This window comes from Herpailurus yagouaroundi, unplaced genomic scaffold, assembly GCF_014898765.1.
Source record: "Herpailurus yagouaroundi ecotype Mexico unplaced genomic scaffold, PumYag 163, whole genome shotgun sequence".
NCBI classification, from domain to species: Eukaryota; Metazoa; Chordata; class Mammalia; order Carnivora; family Felidae; genus Herpailurus; species Herpailurus yagouaroundi.
The window spans coordinates 39,679,999-39,699,631 of NW_024412404.1; the positions used below are offsets into that span (position 1 = coordinate 39,679,999).

Here is a 19,633-nt window from a genome sequence, read left to right on the forward strand (position 1 = left end):
GAAGAAATGGACAAATTCCTAGAAACATATACACTACCAAAAGTGAAACAAGATGAAATAGAAAATTTGAACAGACCCATAACCAGTAAGGAAATCAAATTAGTAATCAAAAATCTCCCCAAAAACAAGCGTCCAGGGCCAGATGGCTTTCCAGGGGAATTCTATCAAACATTTAAGGAAGAGTTAGCACCTATTCTCTTGAAGGTGTTCCAAAAAATAGAAATGGAAGGAACACTTCCAAACTCTTCCTATGAAGCCAGAATTACCTTGATTCCAAAACCAGACAGAGACCCCACTAAAAAGAACTATAGACCAATTTCCCTGATGAACATGGATGCAAAAATCCTCAAAAAGATATTAGCCAACCGGATCCAACAATACATTAAAAAAAATTATTCACCACAACCAAGTGGGATTTATACATGGGATACAGGGCTGGTTCAATATCTGCAAAACAATCGACGTGATTCATCACATCAATAGAAGAAAGGACAAGAACCATATGATACTCTCAATAGATGCAGAGAAAGCATTTGACAAAATACAGCATCCTTTCTTGATAAAAACCCTCAAGAAAGTAGGGATAGAAGAAGCATACCTCGAGATCATAAAAGCCATATATGAATGACCCAACACTAATATCATCCTCAATGGGGAAAAACTGAGAGCTTTCCCCCTAAGGTCAGAAATAAGACAGAGATGTCCACTCTTGCCACTGTTATTCAACATAGTATTGGAAGTCTTAGCCTCTGCAATCAGACAACACAAAGAAATAAAAGGCATCCAAATCGGCCAGGAGGAGGTCAAACTTTCACTCTTCGCAGATGACATGATACTCTATATGGAACACCCAAAAGATTCCACCAAAAAAACTGCTAGAATTGATTCATGAATTCAGCAAAGTTGCAGGATATAAAATCAATGCATAGAAATCGGTTGTATTCCTATACACCAAAAATGAAGCGACAGAAAGAGAAATCAAGGGATCAATCCCATTTACAGTTGCACAAAAAACCATAAAATACCTAGGAATAAATCTAACCAAAGAGGTGAAAAATCTATACACTGAAAACTATAGAAAGCTTATGAAAGAAATTGAAGAAGACACAAAGAAATGGAAAAAGATTCCATGCTCCTGGGTAGGAAGAACAAATATTGTTAAAATGTCGATACTACCCAAAACAATCTACATATTCAATGCAAATCTTATCAAAATAACACCAGCATTCTTCACAGAGCTAGAACAAACAACCCTAAAATTTGTATGGAACCAGAAAAGACCCCGAATAGCCAAAGTGATCGTGAAAAAGAAAACGAAAGCAGGAGGCATCACAATCCCAGACTTCAAGCTATACTACAAAGCTGTAATCATCAAGACAGTACATCAATGGAACAGAATAGAGAACCTAGAAACGGACCCACAAACGTATGGCCAACTAATCTTTGACAAAGCAGGAAAGAATATCCAATGGAATAAAGACAGTCTCTTCAGCAAGTGGTGCTGGGAAACCTGGACAACAACATGAAGAAGAATGAACCTGGACCATTTTCTTACACTATACACAAAAATAAACTCAAAATGGATGAAAGACCTAAATGTAAGACAGGAAGCCATCAAAATCCTCGAGGAGAAAGCAGGCAAAAACCTCTTTGACCTTGGCCACAGCAACTTGTTACTTAACACGTCTCCAGAGGCAAGGGAAACAAAAGCAAAAATGAACTACTGGGACCTCATCAAAATAAAAAGCTTCTGCACAGCAAAGGAAATAATCAGCAAAACTAAAAGGCAACTGACAGAATGGGAGAAGATATTTGCAAATGACATATCCGATAAAGGGTTAGTATCCAAAATCTACAAAGAACTTATCAAACTCAACACCCAAAAAACAATCCAGTGAAGAAATGGGCAAAAGACACGAATAGACACTTCTCCAAAGAAGACATCCAAATAGCCATCCGACACATGAAAAAATGCTCCACATCATTTATCATCAGGGAAATACAAATCAAAACCACAGTGAGATACCACCTCACACCTGTCAGAATGGCTAACATTAACAACTTAGGCAACGACAGATGTTGGTGAGGATGCGGAGAAAGAGGATCTCTTTTGCATTGTTGGTGGGAATGCAAGCTGGTGCAGCCACTCTGGAAAACAGTATGGAGGTTCCTCAAAAAACTAAAAACAGAACTACCCTACGACCCAGCAATTGCACTATCCAAGGGATTTATCCAAGGGATACAGGTGTGCTGTTTCGAAGGGACACATGCACCCTCATGTTTACAGCAGCACTATCAACAATAGCCAAAGTATGGAAAGAGCCCAAATGTCCATTGATGGGTGAATGGATAAAGAAGATGTGGTGTGTATACACACACACACACACACACACACACACACACACACACACACACAATGGAGTATTACTTGGCAATCAAAAAGAATGAAATCTTGCCATTTGCAACTACGTAGATGGACCTGGAGGGTATTATGCTAACTGAAATTAGTCAGTCAGAGAAAGACAAAAATCATATGACTTCACTCATATGAGGACTTTAAGAGACAAAACAGATGAACACAAGGGAAGGGAAGCAAAAATAATATAAAAACAGGGAGGGCAACAAAACAGAAGAGACTCATAAATACGGAGAACAAACTGAGGGTTACTGGAGGGGTTGTGGGAGGGGGGATGGTCTAAATGGGTAAGGGGCATTAAGGAATCTACTCCTGAAATCATTGTTGCACTATATGCTAACTAATTTGGGTGTAAATTTTAAAAAATAAAAAATAGGGGCGCCTGGGTGGCGCAGTCGGTTAAGCGTCCGACTTCAGCCAGGTCACGATCTCGCGGTCCGTGAGTTCGAGCCCCGCGTCGGGCTCTGGGCTGATGGCTCAGAGCCTGGAGCCTGTTTCCGATTCTGTGTCTCCCTCTCTGCCCCTCCCCCGTTCATGCTCTGTCTCTCTCTGTCCCAAAAATAAATAAACGTTGAAAAAAAAATTATAAAAAAAAAATAAATAAAATAAAATAAAATAAAATAAAATAAAATAAAATAAAAAATAAAAAATAAAACAAGTTAAAAAAAAAAAAAAAAAGAATGCAGGCCTCTCCAGACAGACCCAGAAATACAGAGAACAAGCCAGTGGCCGCCAAAGGGGAGGGTTAGGTGAGAGGCCAGGCAAATGGTTGAAGGGGAGTGGGAGGTACCTGTTTCTAGTTATGCAATGAATAAGTCATGGTACAGTATAGGAAATACAGCCAATGGTACTATAATAGCACTGTATGGTGACCCATGGTAGCTACACTTGTGAACGTAGTGGAACGTATAAATCTGCTGAATTGCTATGTAACTAATGTAACATTGTGTGTCAGCTATATTTCAATTAAAAAAGGCAGAGGGGTGCCTGGGTGGCTCAGGTGGTTAAGAGTCCGACTCTTGATCTCAGCTCAGGTCATGATCTCACAGTTCATGAGTTCAAGCCCCGCATTAGGTTCTGAACTGATGGCACAGAGCCTGCTTGGGATTCTCTCTCTCCCCCTATCTCTGTCCCTTCCCTACTCTCTCTCTCTCTCTCTCTCTCAAAATAAATAAATAAAAACTTTTTAAAAAAGGTTTTTAAATAAGTATTGGGGCTAATTCAGAGAAAATGAAACTCCTAGGCATTGTTGGAAATATTAAATTGTGCAGCTGCTGTGGAAAATGGTATGGTGAGTCCTCAACAATTAAACACAGAATTATCTCCTGAAATCAATAAACAAAACAAATGAAGAAATGTAGGTCTTTCAACATCAGAATTCTTCACCTCCCTGCCTCTTGAGTGTGTTGGTCTTGCCTCCACAATAAAACTGGTGGCTCTGCACAGAAGAATCACTTCTTCGATACATCTGTTTTTTAAATGACACCTAATATTTAAAGCATTAGGTTAAACTAGTGCTTTAGGGCCCTGCCTCTCCTCAGGCCAGCAGCAAGGGAATCACCTGGGAACTTACTGGAAATCAGAATCTTGGGTCCTACCCTAGACTAAAGGAACCAGAATCTGAATTTTAGTAAGATCTCCAGGTGATCTGTATGTGTATTAAAGTTTGAGAAGCACTTGCTTTAGGGATAAAAATGAACAAAATGCGGTCCCTATCCTCCAGGAGTCCATTACTTAGTAGGGTCTCCACCCGAGTATGTAAATAACCTTAGTCCAAGTAAAGTGTATCATTATAGGAGGATAAATCCTCAAAGTGAAGTCTGACAAGGGTTTAAAGATGGACATCATGGAGGGGGTGGTATTTAAGCAAAAGAACATGAAAAGGTACGGTAGGATTCAATGGCTCAGGAGAGAAGTTGAAGGGCAGGGTACAGGCAAAAGCAGCAAAGCTGAGGAGTTATTTGTGGAACAGAAAGGAGTCATATATAACTGGAGCACATGAAACACATAAGAATAAGGGGGAATAAAAACTGGAAAGGTAAGTGCGGCCCTGTGTACATTTGGCCTTGAGTCCATAAGACAATGGGGGCCAAAGGTTTTGAGCAGAGGAGGGACAGGATGGAATCTACATTTTTTTCTTTCCTGCTTTGTATTCTAACCCTTACATGTCTGGACTCACTACCAGTCCAAACACGTAAGAGTTAGAGAAAGATCAGGTGGAATCTCAAGCAGTTCTCCATAACCGAGCAGTCTAAAGCGCTCAATTCCCTTTAGACAGGACCAGCACAGTACGCTAGGCAAAGGGGTAGAAAGGAAAGCTACAGTAACTCTGCCTGAGCATGAAGGTGGGACCTGATCTGAGACACAGGCAGTAGGAATGAATCTCCTACAGAACACAGCTCCGTGCTGGGCACGCAACAGGCTTCACAAACACATACACACATACAACCATGCACTAGCCACCACCCCTCCCCCCCCCACACACACTACACTTACAGCAAATGAAACACCTGCTGGCCTTCTCATCCATTTGGGGGGTTTTTTTAGAGGAGGTATCAATGATGCTTGGGCCACTTGCTCTGGCACCTGCAATGGTGGGAGAGGCTGGCCTTTGCTGAAGGAAGAAGAGATCTGAGGGCAAAAGGACACCAACTTGAAGTGGTGCTGCATCTACAAGTTTGGGGGAAATCCTTGAAACATCCAATCTGGCCCACAAAGGCTAGACTCCCATTTTCTAGGGAACTGGTAGTGAGAGTAAAACTCCCATGCAGTAGGCTCTTGGAAAGCCTACTGTATCCAAGGTCTACAGTGGAGTGTAGACACAGAACAGATCTATAGGAGAAAGGGAGATAAGGCACTTCCAAAATAACGATTCCACCATAGAGGTCCAGTGTCCCTGAAATACCACAGAGAACATCCAAGAGCAAGCGTCAAGGTGAAGGCCTCTTTTGTATTGTGGCAGAAATTGACATCCTCCCAGGAAGATGGGCACTAGAGCAAAGGTGCAGCCCTCCCAACCCAGGCCCCTGGCTTCCCAGTCTCCAATAGTCCCCACTTCTTCCCAGGCCGTTCGTCCTTCTCTCTACCCCAACATAGAGATAGCATTCCCTCCAGCATTCTCCACCAAGCCCTTCAAACCTTGTCAGCCTGTCTGATCTGCTGGACTTCCCAGCTCCTACCCATCACGGAGTACAAACTGATCCAGCCGTCAAAGGAGGCAGCAGAGAACACTGGAGGGTCCCGAGGGCACCACTGCACATCAAAGCACCAGCTACTCTGTGTGGGTAGCTTATATACTACCTGTGAAGGAACCCAACCATTAGGGAAACCTTGACTTAGGTAAAACAATGCAGAACACACAGCTCATCTCCTCTCCCAGCATGCCCACAGAAAGGCCGGCCTACCTCACCACTCCCCAGGTTCCAGCACAAGATCTGGTTGTCCTTGGCACTACTGAGCAGCAGCTCAGGGTCAGCCTGGCTCCACGACACTGACAAGATCCCCCTAAAAAGGAAAGGAAAGAGGAACTAACATTTGTTGAATGCCCACTAGGAGTAGAGTGTCATACATATCTTGGATATATCTCATCCCTATAAAATGAGTGGCCTGATTTCATTTTACAAATGAGGAAAAGGAGGCTTTGAAAAATTAAGGAACCTTCAGCAGCCATACAGCCAGGACACGTCAAACCCCAGAGCCTGGGCACTATGCACTGTATCATTCTGCCTCTCACAGTTCCCTGCAGGATGGCCCGCTTCTCTTCCCTGACTGTAGAGTAGGGACTGTGAATCAGCATGAGTCACTCAAGCACACATCCCTATGTGTGCTTTTTAGCCCATGTGAGGAGTGAGGATATAACTCTTAAAAGTCCCCAAGAAGGCATAAAAGCAACATAGACCTTTAGTAAGAAAGAACAGTGTGGGGTTGTTTTCTCTGCTAGGGGCCTAAGAGTTACAGCTTCAGGGGCAGGCCTGTTCGGAGGATAAACAGGAGCCAAGGTTTTCTTACTGAAAAGTCTTAGGGGTGCCTGGGTGGCTTAGTCAGTTAAGCGTCTGACTCTCGGTTTTGGCTCAGGTCATAATCTTGTGGTTTGTGAGATCAAGCCCCATGTCAGGCTCTGTGCTGACAGTGTGGAGCTTTCTTGGGATTCTCTGTCTCCCTCTCTCTCTACCCTTCTCTCTCTCAAAATAAAGAAACTTAAAAAAAAAAAAAAAAAAAAAAGAAGTCTTGGAGGAGATAACCTCACCACCTAAAGAGATTAACATTATCCTGGACTCTCCCAGGAGGACTAAACATTGGCTCCAAATATTTGTCATGACCCCATCCACACTCCAATTTCTGGAAGTTAAATGGAATCTCAGGTTCTTCTCCATAACCTTACCATCTCAAGAAACTCCTCTTTGTTGGGGCTAGAGCTAGGATTGGGAAACTGTTCACTGGGAATGGCTTTGAAGGCAGGGAGGATGTTTGGTAACTAAAGTGAGACATTCACTGCCTCCTACCCAGGTCAGTTATGCCATACCGTCTGCCAAAAAAGTAGACAGAGTTTGAGATATTACCTGCTGTGGCTCTCCAGCACCTTCAGGGGAGAGGAGGCAAAGCGCAAATCCCACAGCTGAATCACTGGAAGATGATCATCTTCTGAGCAGAGCACCAATTGGGTGGCTATCTCTGGGTGCCAGGCCAAGCCTGAGCTGTGCATCTGTGAACAAAGAAGACCCCAAAGGGTGATGTAATCTGACTCTTCTGATTATGAACCTTTTCTGCCCAGTTGGAATAGGGCAGGTTTTGTGTCTCTTCTGTGTGATGACCATGAGTAAGTAATGAATATTAGAAGCCTCCAGATCAGCTCTGTTTAGCTTCCCTAAGCATTCACTCTCAACAGGAAATCTGATAAGAGGCTAAGTCCGCAAGTGTAGCAGCTGAAAGCAGAACCCTGGCCTGGGGAAGAACAGCTCCAAAGCCCAGGCATGAGGGAGAAGCCAGAGCCCAACCCTGCATTCTGCCTCCAGAACTCACCCTGTTGCTATGATCGCTGACTTTGATGATAGGTTCATTCTTTCTGAGATCCCACACAACTGCCTTGCCGCTGGGGTGAGCAGAAGCCAGAATGTGTTGAACCTGCCGGTTCCAAGCGAGTGCTTTGATGTCTTCTGGAGGCTGCTGTGGCAGGATGGGGGGAGGGGTGGAGGACAACTTGTCATCCCCTGGACCAAGAGACATTTGCTGTTCCACTGCTCCCAACCACCCACAGAAAGCCCAAGAGCAGACATGAGCTTCTCAAACCCAGATAGTATCAGGGAGCCGGGGGTTAAATTTTCTAGAGAGGATCCTTTGGGGGTACTGGTGTAGAAATTGAGAGAAGGGCAGGCACACTTGGATTTTACTCCTATCCCAAGTTGCTCCTGAGAGAATAAAGTCAAGATTTAAAACAGGCCTCTTATCTATGACAGAGAGAGAGGGAGAGGAGGAGGAAGAAAGGGAAACACAGACACGTAAGACCCTCAGAGAAAATGAGGCAGAAAGAAAAGCCATTGCTATTTTTAGGGCACAGGGTACTATCAAATTTATACTTAACTTACCTCACGATACTGTAAGCATAAGACAGAGAAGAGCCAGGAAGCAAAAAGACAGACCCAGTTATAGACTGACAGGTAGGTACACTCAGAGACAGATATGCACAGGACCCCAACTGCATGAAGAACTAGATACAGAGGCAAAGCTGACCCACCTCACAAAAAGGACAAGAGTATATCTGGGTGTCCTACTCTTAGCCCCACTTCCTGAGCTTAGGGTCCTACTCTACCCTGCCTGAGCTCTACTATGATAAATCGTACTCACACTTCTTTTCTCAATGCCTCCCACTGCCCTTCTTCATCTTCCTTCCAGAAACCCTAGGACAGTTAATGACCACAAACCACCCCACCACACGCACACCCTCCCCTCCATTGCTGCTAATGGCTGGCTGGTAAAATGTGTTCGTTTGCGGAGCTTTGTTGCCCTCCAGTGGTAAAGTCCAAAACCTCCTGTGCTCTGGCTGCCTCCAGGATTCAAGACTCTCCCTGGGAAAATCAGCTGCCCTAGGAGCCTCCTTACCTGTGACTTGGATCCTGGGGTCATTGGCACATTTAGGTTATTCAAATCCCAAATGAAGATTTCAGAATCACTGGCCCCTGTGGCCAGGAGGTGGCCCTGTATGAAGAACAGGTCTTTGGGGAAACACCACCCCAGGAAGAAGTGAGAGCAGGAAAGGGGGAAAGAGACCCACATGTGGGGTTTCCAAAGCCTCTCCCCTAACAGCCTGGGAAGGGCTCAGAGTTACAGACTGGAGGCCACAAGTGAATGTTTCCATACAGAATTGTTACTCCATGGCTTGGCCATGTCTGACCAACTGAAATGCAGTACCTGGAAAGGATTAAAGTCAAGGGCTCTGACAGCCCCCGTGTGCTTCTGCCTCTGGGCAATCACAGGCTCCTTCCCCGAAGACAGGATGTGGGTCACATTGTACAGAGTAAGCATGCCATTGTTCCCTCCGCCTGCAATAACCCCGGAGGCTTCCAGAAGCCCATTGCCAAAGCTCCCCCAGATCAGCTTGTAAAACCTACAAAGAGGAGAAACTGGCATCAGCACCAACTCAGAACCATGTTAATAGGCAGAGAGCAGGCATCTCTGTCAGCCTCTGCCATTATGCAGGCATCCCCACCCCAAGACAGGCCTGCCTTTCTCCCTCACTTACCAGACACACAACAGAGGTGTCCTCACTTTGGTCCTGCCCTTTCTCTGAAAAATATTCCATCTTTGTTACACTAGAAGTGAGGAGGCCAGGCTTTTTTTTCCCCCCTAAATTAACATTATTAGGGTTATATAGAGCCAGTGATACATATTTCAAATAAATTACTTCACTTAATCCTCACAACTCAAATAACAGTAACAACTAACACTTATTAAACAGTTCCTACGTATGATGCATTGTTTTAAGTGCTTCACATGTATTCACTGATTTAATATTCAGTAACTCTATAAAATATTATTACTAACTCCATTTTCAATTGAGGAAACTGAGACACAGAAAATATATGAATTTCTGTACATACACTTAGTAGTTTTATCCCTATTTGACACCTAGGAAGTGGTGGAATCAAGGTATACAGTCCCTTTTATTTTAGAGTCTGATCCCTTAACCATCATAAAAGACTGTATTCTGTTTAGAGGAAGATCCAAACTCTTCTGTACCTGACTAGAAGCAGGTTCCCTACACCAACAACTGTTGTCCTCTCTTCCCTCTCAAGCTGTAAGTGAGAAGGGACCCAAGGATCACTCCACCTTGTGTCTCTCCCATGTGACTAGCCCACTGGATCTGCTCTATGGCTGTAGCCGGCCAGCCCTAGAAACATAGAAGCAAAAAGAATAAACACATCTCTTGGGAAACACTTCTGGCTTTCTGGCCTGCATCTTACACAAAAGGAAAAGATGGATCCTGGGCCCCTGCAGAGTTAGGTCCTCTACAAAGCCCCTAGGGAAGCCATGTGAAATCCCCAAAGCCTTAAAGGTAGTCTTGTCCTCCATTTCACAGCTGCTAGCCAAGGGTATTTCCACAGCCCTTCGGGGAAGCCAGATTTCACATTGAATGATGTCATAAGATCCCTAACTGGAATGAAATGTTCCCACACCCTGGGAAACATCAGCCAAGAAACTGAGTGGGGTGACCAGGCAGGAACCTGTTTGACCAGTCATTAGGCAGCACCAACCTGTTAGAAGTGAAGAGTTGAACACCATTTGAGACCAGGTCAGAGCAGAGCTGACACAAACAGTGGCTCTAAAGGTACTGTCCAAAAGGCCATGTGTTCTAACATTGCACTGATCTCAATAGGGCAGAAGAACGTGTGCCACATTGGTTCAAGAGGCTGCCATGTCACCCTGGGGCTAGAGGTCAGTGTGGGCTGAGGGCAAGTCAACAAAATAACTAAAGAAACCCATAATAAGTCTCACAGGAAACAGAGGAGAATATGGCCAGTGAAAAACTCACATGGGGGTGGTAGATGTCACAGGAACGTCATTATGATCACAGCACCTGGCATACAGACCAAAGACAAAGGCACCTGAGACCTCAAGGGGGAGTCACCAAAAAGTTAGAGAACAAGCCTAGTTAGTTTAGAGTGACCAAAATGCAGAACACAGAGTGTGACAAAATGATTTTCTTTCTGTAAGCATGTAGAAAGTACAGTCCTATGGTTAACCATTTCACTAGTGAGAGTGAGCCTAGAGCCCAAATAGGACATGAAAGAGAACATCTAGGAGAGTGAGAACGGCTAGGACAAGTTAAGCGAGGACCAGGACATGATCATTCAACGGACTCAAGGAATGTCAATCATCTCTGCTCTTCAAATGGTCAGGGAACAGTGTGTGTGTGTGTGTGTGTGTGTGTGTGTGTGTGTGTGTGTACGCACACATGTGCACGCAGAAAAAGAGTGCACGGAATGCAGGCAAATGCAACAAAATATTAACTACTGATAAATCTAGGTAAAAGTATATAATTGTTCATGTACTATTCTACAACTTTCTATGTTTGGATAGTTTAAAAGTTAAAAAAAAAAAAAGATAGCCTTTGGCTTGAAAATAGGATCTCCAGAGATTAGAAGAGATTTAAAGAGATGGTATAGGAAGAGTTTGCATGGAATGATGGGAACTTTCAAAACATGAGAATACAGCTGCAATTCTCTGCTGAAGAGGTTCCCATGGAGATGGTGATAAGGGGCAGTATACAGCATCAAAGAAATACAGATTCTTGGGGCACCTGGGTGGCTCAGGGGGTTGACTGTCTGACTCTTGATTTTGGCTCAGGTCATGATCTGAAGGTCATGGGATCAAACCCTGCATCGGGCTCCGCACTGAACAGGAAGCATGCTTAAGACTGTCTCTCCCTCTGCCCCTCTCCCTCACTTGCACTCTCTCTTTCTCTCTAAAATAAAAAAAGAAAAAGAAAAAAACAGATTCTTTACTTTCCTACTTAGACCTTGCAAAGCAGAATTTCCAGAGACAGGCCCTCAGAATCTACATTTAAAAAAAAATTTTTTAACATTTACTTATTATTGAGAGACAGAGAGAGACAGAGCATGAGCATAGGAGGGGCACAGAGAGGGTAGACACAGAATCTGAAGCAGGCTCCAGGCTCTGAGCTGTCTGCACAGAGCCCAACATGGGGCTCAAACTCACAAACCGCGAGATCATGACCTGAGCCGAAGTCAGACGCTTAACCTACTGAGCCACCCAGGCGCCCCCAAAATCTACATTTTAAACAAGAGCCCCCAGGTGATTGTAACAAGCAAACAGGGTTGAGAACCCCTGTGTTGGATACATCAGATTGATACCAGCCTAGACCAGTAGGGGAAGACACTGAAATTCATAAAGACAGAACCAGCCCTACGACCAGCTCATGGCTATGCTCCTGGCGGAGAGAAAAAGACAAGGTTAAAGAGAATAAATTGAGGCCTGGGAGATCAAAAGGCCATCCTAGCTAAGCTCAGCTGAGGCCAAGCTTTAGCTAATTTATAACTAGGAATATGTGTTGTGTAAATTCTTTCTTCCATATTTATGTACTTCTTTGTTTGGGATTTTGCTTTTATTTGCTTAGTAAGGTTCCTTTTTAAAAACAACCACCTCAGAGGGGGTCTGGGTGACTCTGTCAGTTAGGCAACTGACTCCTGATTTTGGCTCAGGTCATGATCTCACAGTTTGTGAGTTTAAGCCCCACACTGGGCTCTGCCCTGACAGTGCAGAGCCTGCCTGGGATTCTCTCTCTGCCCCTCCTCTGATCGCTTGCTATCAAAATAAATAAAATAAACATTAAAAAAATTCCAACCTCATGTTACTGAACTAAAGTGAAAACAAGCCAAACTAGCTGAGGGAATCCAAGTTTTCTTAAAAGTCAGAGCAGTGAAGGGACACCTAGGTGGCTCAGTTAGTTAAGTGTCTGACTTCAGCTCCAGTTATGATCTCACAGTTGGTGAGTTTGAGCCCCACATCGGGCTCTGTGCTGACAGCTCAGAGCCTGGAGCCTGCTTTGGATTCTGTGTCTCCCTCTCTCTCTGCCCCTCCCCTGCTCATGCTCTGTCTTTCTCAACACACACACACACACACACACACACACACACACACACATTAAAAAAAAAAGGTAGAGCAGTGAGGGCAGTGCTCAAGTTGGAGAACGAAGACAGTGAAGTGAAGCAGTGGCTGTCTGAGAGAACTTCTTTTCTGAAGCCTAATATGCACCAGCTAATACGTGCCCGTGTATCCCAAATTTACAGCAGAGAAAAACAGGGCCAGAGAAGTTAAACAATGTGCCCAAGAGGATATTAGATGGCAGCGTTGGGATCTGAACCCAGGCCTATCCAACAACAAAGCCCACGTTCTCTCCACTCTGTGATCTTGATGTAATCTCTAAGGAAGGCAAACCTTGGAAATGGGAAAACTAAGAAAAGTACACAAAGTGATCTTTTTCTGCTTGGTGTTGTTCCTTACACAGGCACCCAAAGAGATGCCATAGGGTTCCCCAAGTAGCCAGAACTACTATAAAGGTGCTGGAAGATAGATCACCTACTGTCTTCACGTTACTAGAGAATAGGTCATACAGAGGTACAGAGGCCACAAAAAGATCTAGACCCTCAGTGCAGACAGAGGGTGGAGTACTGCACATCGCACACTGGTCTCTGACCTCATTCAGCCACAGCAGCTAAGTCCTCGTTTCATTAAGACAATTCATAAATAACGTATTATTCTCCCAAAAACCTTTATTCTTGAGTGAGATTCATCTAACAAACCAAACATCACTTGCTTCAATGCACGTGCTAATCCATATTGATTCTGATGCATCCACTGGCTTTAATCCATTCCCTCTCTTCAGTCTATTTACAGCTTGAGGTGGTCCCTTATCCACCCCCACACCAGTGTTTCAGAGGACTTCTCTTTCAGTCAGATATTTCTAAATACATAATATTTTCTGATGCCTCATGAATTGATATACGGGGATCTTCAGGATTCAAATGTGGTTGAGGCATGCATCTGGTGAAAAGGGCAGGCAAAGGATGGGGGAAGATTTTGAAAAGTATGTGTTAGGTAACAATGGTGAGACTCAAGGAAGCTTTCTTTAAAAAAAAAAAAAAAGGAAAAAGATTATGATACAAAAAAGGAAGAGAAGGAAACACTGAACATAATACCTGAATTTAGAGCTCAGTAGGTTCTTAGTCTTCTTGTACAACCTCTTCTTTATATGTAAGTGAGGAAACCTACGACCTCCATTTGCACAAAGTCACCTATCTCTAGCCAAGGATGCAACCCAATACAACTGTGCTTTCCACTAAACCACGCAAAAGATGGCACAGAAAAGAAAGAGGAAAGTATAAAGCAAAGAACAGGCAGCCCTCTCTCTACCTCGATCATCTTGGTCAATAGTTTGAGATGTGGATTTCTGAGTAAGTGACTGAACCCAGGCTGGAACAGAAAGAAGTGGGTGCCTTAGGCCCTCGGGTGTCTAAGATGATTTCTTCAACAACACCCTATAGATCTATGTCAAAGATAGTTCCTTAGGTCTTTGGAAATGCAACTCAATCTTTGCACACAATTATAGAGGTAGAAAAGAAAATAGAGATGACACACTATCAATAGTGTTAGCTGCACTATTTATTTTGGGTATAGCTCCCAATCTCTGCAGGATCAAACAGGGTATGAAGTGAAGTTTACAATTCCTGATTTGAGTACCAACATTTCAAAAAGGGTCCCTTCAGCCTAGTTGGCTGCAAAACAAACCGATCGTCACCTTTGAAAAGCTCTCAGGGCACTAACATTAACTGAAGAATAACTTTAACTAACTGAAATGGTGGATATGAATGCTCAGTTTGGTAATCCAGACATTTCTAGCATCGCTCATTCATTTAACAGATAATCCTTAAGCATCAAATGCCAGGTGATGTTTTAGGAGTTAGAGATACAGCAGTGAATGAAACAGACAAAAATCTCTGTCCACAGGGATCTTAGGATTCAATTTCAAGGTTTCTTAAGCAACTATATTGTTTCTTTCTTAGGAACTATTAGCCCTAAGGAGCCACTACTGTGCTAAAGCTGTTGCTTGGCTGGCTGAGGATAGGAGCTCTTACCCATTGCCCCTCTTCTTAAGTCCAGGAGCATAAATGTTATTGAATTAGCTCCCCTCTTTCAGGAGCCCTTTCTGAAATGCTTGCTTAGAGGCTAAGAATATCTCATCATTATTGGTAAACCCTCTAGTGATATAGGGGCTCAAGAAAGGGAGAACGATAACTAACCTTTCATTATTAGGCTAACCCATGTAAAGAAAAAAGAGGGGGGGCGCCTGGGTGGCGCAGTCGGTCAAGCGTCCGACTTCAGCCAGGTCACGATCTCGCGGTCCGTGAGTTCGAGCCCCGCTTCAGGCTCTGGGCTGATGGCTCAGAGCCTGGAGCCTGTTTCCGATTCTGTGTCTCCCTCTCTCTCTGCTCCTCCCCCGTTCATGCTCTGTCTCTCTCTGTCCCAAAAATAAATAAACGTTGAAAAAAAATTTTTTTTTAAAAAAGAAAAAAGAGGGTACTTCTATCTAAATATCTTAATTTATCTCTCAGATGGACCAAAACATTCATAAGAGAATGCAAAGTTGCATTTTGACCAGTAATCTCTAAAGAGGGATGGACAAGATAATTCTCTGTAGGAAAAAGACATATTTTTAATCTGTAAAATTATGGAAATGGCACTTTTTAATAGTAGAGTAATGCACGTATATATTTATATTGCCTCTATAACTTGAGTATAGTGAATATTCACATTTTCCCCAGTGGTATGAAAATTTGGAGACCACTGCTTCAGACTGTAAGCCACATCTTTACAAAACCTATAAAAGAGAAGTTGAATAATCGAAAGAAGGTAGATTTTGGAATCAGACCTATGTGTAAATCCTAGCTTCCCAGAGTTTCGGTTCCCTCCTATGCAAAATGGGAATAATGGTATTTATTGCTCAGGCTCATTTTGAGGAATGAATAAGATATACAGAGTCCCTAGCATAGTGCCTGACCTGTATACATGTGCTCTGTGAATGCCTGTACTCAGGCCTGTAAGCCTGCCAGAGCCATGAAATCCAGGAGTACCCAATCAGTGCCTAACCACAATGAGGAGAGGCTCATTCATTCTCCTCCCACTGGCAGAAAAGGAGATATTGTGTAAGGTTATCTTCACAAGAGCCAAGGGAGGAAGAAGCCAACATCTCTGGGCTCAGAGAGAGATCAGGCACGTACAGGTCCAGGCTTGGGTGAGGAGTCTCTAACACACGACTCTGCCTGATGCCGCTGCTGACCAAAAAAGTGAGAGTGGGTGTTTTTAAAATCCTTTGGTAAAATAAACCCAGAGTTAACTTCTCCCCAACTTGGTGAAGGTCCTTCACCTAATAGATATCCTTATGAGCCTTGAGAAGCACACCTTGCTCCCAGAATTCCTCAGTCTACATCAGGAGCTGCCCTGCACACACATCAACAATTCAGACATGGTACCTGCTTGAGGCAGAAAGGACTCCCTTGCGTTTCAAGTCCAAGGAGGGGTCCCTGAAATCAACCTCAAAGATTTCCAAGGTGCCATTTGTGCTAAAGGAGGCATCTAACTGCTGGGCAGATGTTCCTAGGCACAAGAAAAGTTAGGAAGAGGCAGCATATAAGCAAAAATACATGCATGGATTTGGGGTATAAATGGTTAGGGAGAGGCAGCGGAACAGGAGAGGACTGGGTATATCCTTTTTCAAGTGGTAACTCCAAAGAAAGCAAGAAAACAGGAGGTGCTCAAGCTTGAACCATAATTCAAGGCTGCCCCTAGGTACCCCAAACACCTAATGTCCCCTTGCTTATCCTGCAAGCGAACCCCACCTTTTCATGACTCTAAAGCTTTCTCTGAAGCTCAATAAAGAATTCTGAATATTAAGTTTCCCCTTGACCTATGTACTTCCAGTGGATCCTAGTCCACAGTATCATCATACCTGTGGCGAGATACACAGGGCACTGGCTGGCTGGGCTCCACACTTGGACAGCAGGCCGTTCAAGCTCCTTTAGCTTCATGGTCCGTCCTGTAGGTGGCAGAAAACTGACATAACCCTCAGCTTACTAAAAATAGAAATCAGCAAGCTTAAGGGCCAGAGCTAGGAAGCACCTGTGGACACGAGTTCTTGTTTCTCTCTCCCTACCATGGAATGGGGGCATTTCAGGGCAATACAGGGTGACACACGCATGACCATCTGTAGATCTGCAAGGACAGTTCACTTACCCAATTACTAAAATCTAATGCTTTAACCCCAAAAAGATATTTAAACACACTGGTTGCCACAGGCCCAATGGTGATGATAACCATCAAATTGGATAACCTCTCAGTGACCTCATCCATTCCCTTGGCTTTTCATCCGTATGCTGATGACCCCTAAATTCATACCACCAACACAAATTTCTCAACTCTGAGCGCCAAGTTCTTATATGTAACTGCTCATCAAACATTTCTATTTGGATATAGCAAAGATAACCTAAGTCAGTCTGTCTAAAACGGAATTCTCCATTCTACCACCTCCTTCCCCTAAATCTGTTCCTTCTCCATTTTTCTTCATCTCAGTATATGGTATCACTATCCCCCCAAACTGCTCAACCTGGGAACCTGAAAGTCACCCTCAATTCCTTCTTGCCCCTTATTCCCTTCTAATTCATCATTAAGGCTTCCTGATTTCACCCCCAAAATGTCTCTTAACCTGTTTACTTTTCTCTAGCTCCACCACCACCATTCTATCTGAAGACACCGTCATCTCTCACCTGCATTACTGCGATAATCTTCCAAATGGTTATCCTTATTCTACCATCACCCAATTAACTCTTTACATAGCAGCAGAAGTGAACTTTTAAAATAAAAAAAATATAGAATTTTGGCATTCCATGCTTCAAATCTTCCAATGACTTCTATTGCACTCAAAACAAAATTGCACTCAAACCCCTTATGACCCTGCTTAATGGCTCATCCTTCCACTTCAACCTCGTCTCTTGCTACTTTCCCCCTTTATTCATTACGCCGCAGCCACAATTTTTTTTTCCTTTCTTTCATTTCCTGGCTTTTTATTACCTCAGAGCTTTTGTAAACTCTGTTTCCGATACTTTAAATGTTCTCCCTTTCATTCTCTGCATGACTGGCTCCTTTTCACATCTTTCTGGGCTAAGTGTCTCACCCCCTCAGGGAGGTGAGCCACCCAACCAAAATCAGTCTCAATTTTTTTTCTCCTTGGTAACTTATTGTTTTGTGTTTATTTACATTTACATTGTTGGTCTCAACCACCAATAAGTAAACTCCAGGAGAGCTTGTACTGTGTCTGCTTTGTTCACCATGTTATAATTAACTAGTGCCAGAACAATGTGTGGCATAGAGTAAAGTGCTTGATAATACGTTTAATGAACGTAGACATCCATGTTAATTCTGTGGTTTCCAATACAATTCTAACACATATTCAAAGTGCCATCCCAACAGGCTAGCAAAGTGGCAGAAAAGTTTTTGGTTTTGTTTTGTACTGTTTTTAATGTAACACTGAACTTGAGGGAAGAAACTTGGGACCCATTGTAAACTGCTTAAGGAAACCACCGTCAGGTTAGTCGCAACCTACTAAAATAGTAGGTAGTATTCCTCAATCTCTAATGTACTTTCCAGCCTGAAGAGAGTTTAAAGCTGCCAATTCAGCCAAGATTCTCAGCCAAGACCCTCTTTAGAGGGGGCCTCTAAACGCTTGAGGCAACACCAGGTAACTTCGGACTCGCTGCACATCATATTATACAGTCGCCACTGCCACCTGCTGGTCAAAGCCGTTTTCCCGTTTGTGGGGAAAGCCCTTTACAGAAGTAGGAGCTGCGTTCAGCCCTGCGCATTTGACGGGCAAATCTCACTTCTCATAACGGTTCTGTGCAACAGGTACTATTATTATATACATTTCACCGGGAAGAAAACTGGCTGGGGCCGAGATATGAACCCCACTGAGCCTCCATAGCTCAGTGCTTTTAACCATGATATTAGTTCAAACTCAACTCCAGATGAGGTGTTAAATCCCCGACGGCCTAGAAACTGGGAAGATGGGCTGTTAATCTACATTCAACCAAGAGCCGAACAGACTCCCGCGGTGATGGAGGGCGCCAGCGACCCTCCGCAGCCGAGGCCCTGCGGGGGCGGTGAGCACAGCTTCCCTCCAGGCTAGGCTAAGCCGGGGCCCGGGGAGCACGGGAGAAGGTGCGAGGGCAGCGCTGAAGGGAGACAGACCCTCGTGGGGCCGCAGCACCCCGGCGGGGCCGCGAGAGCGGAGCCGGGTCCAATCCGAGGGCGAGCGCGGTGGCGCCCGAGAGGCGCGGACCGGGGTCTCCGCGGGGGACGAGGTCCCTCCGGCGCTCTCCCTACGGTGGAGCGGTGCCCCGGGCCCCAGAGAGGCGGGGAAAACCCACCTGCGCGGAGAGCCCGGGTCACGGCAGCGCGGCGCAGCCACGGCAGGTCTCCTCCGAGGGCCTGTGGGCTCAGCTGGGCGCTGCGGACGGCGGCTGCCGAGGGCCAAAAGTAGTCCTAGAGGCCGAGCACTGCCGCCCGCACGCGCCGCGAAGCGCCGGCGGAGCAGCGGAGAGGATGGAATAGGATTCTGGCTCTGCCGGCTCCCTCACCTGCGCCGATTGCGCGGTTCTGCCGCAGAGGGTCAGATCCTGCGACCGCTAAGTTCTGGCCTATTCAGTTAGAGCCAGGCTCGGGGAACAGCCCCTGAAAAGGGAAAATACTAATTCATTATTTGTTATGATGGTGAGGACCTGGTACTAACTAGTTCCAGAAGCTCTCAGTGGAATCCTAATTGAAAAGGTAAATAGCAATCGAGGCCATAAACAGCGGTGACGCACTACAGCCCACCAACAACTGACGCCGAAAAGCTGTTGGCTGAACGAATTAAGGGCTATAGGCATGCAGAGGCCTAGGTACTGTAGACCAGGGGCTTCCTGGAGTATTTCAGGGACGCAAGACGGGTATCATACCTTGCAGCGGCAAGATAGGTGGTGTCTCAGAAAGGAGGAAGGGCCCAACTGGCTAGTAGGCACCCTGGCATTTCCCACACCATGAATGAAAGAGGCGGGAAACAGATTGGAAATACCAGTTCAACTCTGCAGGTAATTGGGGGTTAGTTAAAAT

The 19,633-nt window shown here is 44.7% G+C and overlaps 1 protein-coding gene across 19 annotated transcripts in view; it reads right to left on the reverse strand.

Moving 5' to 3' along the window:
* Positions 1-19,360, reverse strand: part of SEC31B (SEC31 homolog B, COPII component) — a 37,414-nt gene extending 18,054 nt beyond the window's left edge. Inside the window, exons 1-12 of one of the 19 annotated variants that reach the window (XM_040486168.1) lie at positions 18,910-19,333; positions 16,437-16,523; positions 9,650-9,800; positions 9,153-9,196; positions 8,822-9,017; positions 8,513-8,608; positions 7,999-8,007; positions 7,436-7,579; positions 6,976-7,118; positions 5,821-5,920; positions 5,555-5,716; positions 4,913-5,047 (exon numbers count right to left, since the gene is read on the reverse strand). In XM_040486168.1, coding sequence (XP_040342102.1) covers positions 4,913-5,047; positions 5,555-5,716; positions 5,821-5,920; positions 6,976-7,118; positions 7,436-7,579; positions 7,999-8,007; positions 8,513-8,608; positions 8,822-8,935 — 903 coding nt within the window. In that variant the 5' untranslated portion in view covers positions 8,936-9,017; positions 9,153-9,196; positions 9,650-9,800; positions 16,437-16,523; positions 18,910-19,333. Of the gene's footprint in view, positions 1-4,912; positions 5,048-5,554; positions 5,717-5,820; positions 5,921-6,975; positions 7,119-7,435; positions 7,580-7,998; positions 8,008-8,512; positions 8,609-8,821; positions 9,018-9,152; positions 9,578-9,649; positions 9,801-10,442; positions 10,488-15,960; positions 16,085-16,436; positions 16,524-18,909 lie in introns of those variants that run through there. The other 18 variants (XM_040486169.1, XM_040486175.1, XM_040486166.1 and 15 more) reach the window with 18 other exon arrangements.
* Between the last annotated feature and the right edge of the window lie 273 nt (positions 19,361-19,633).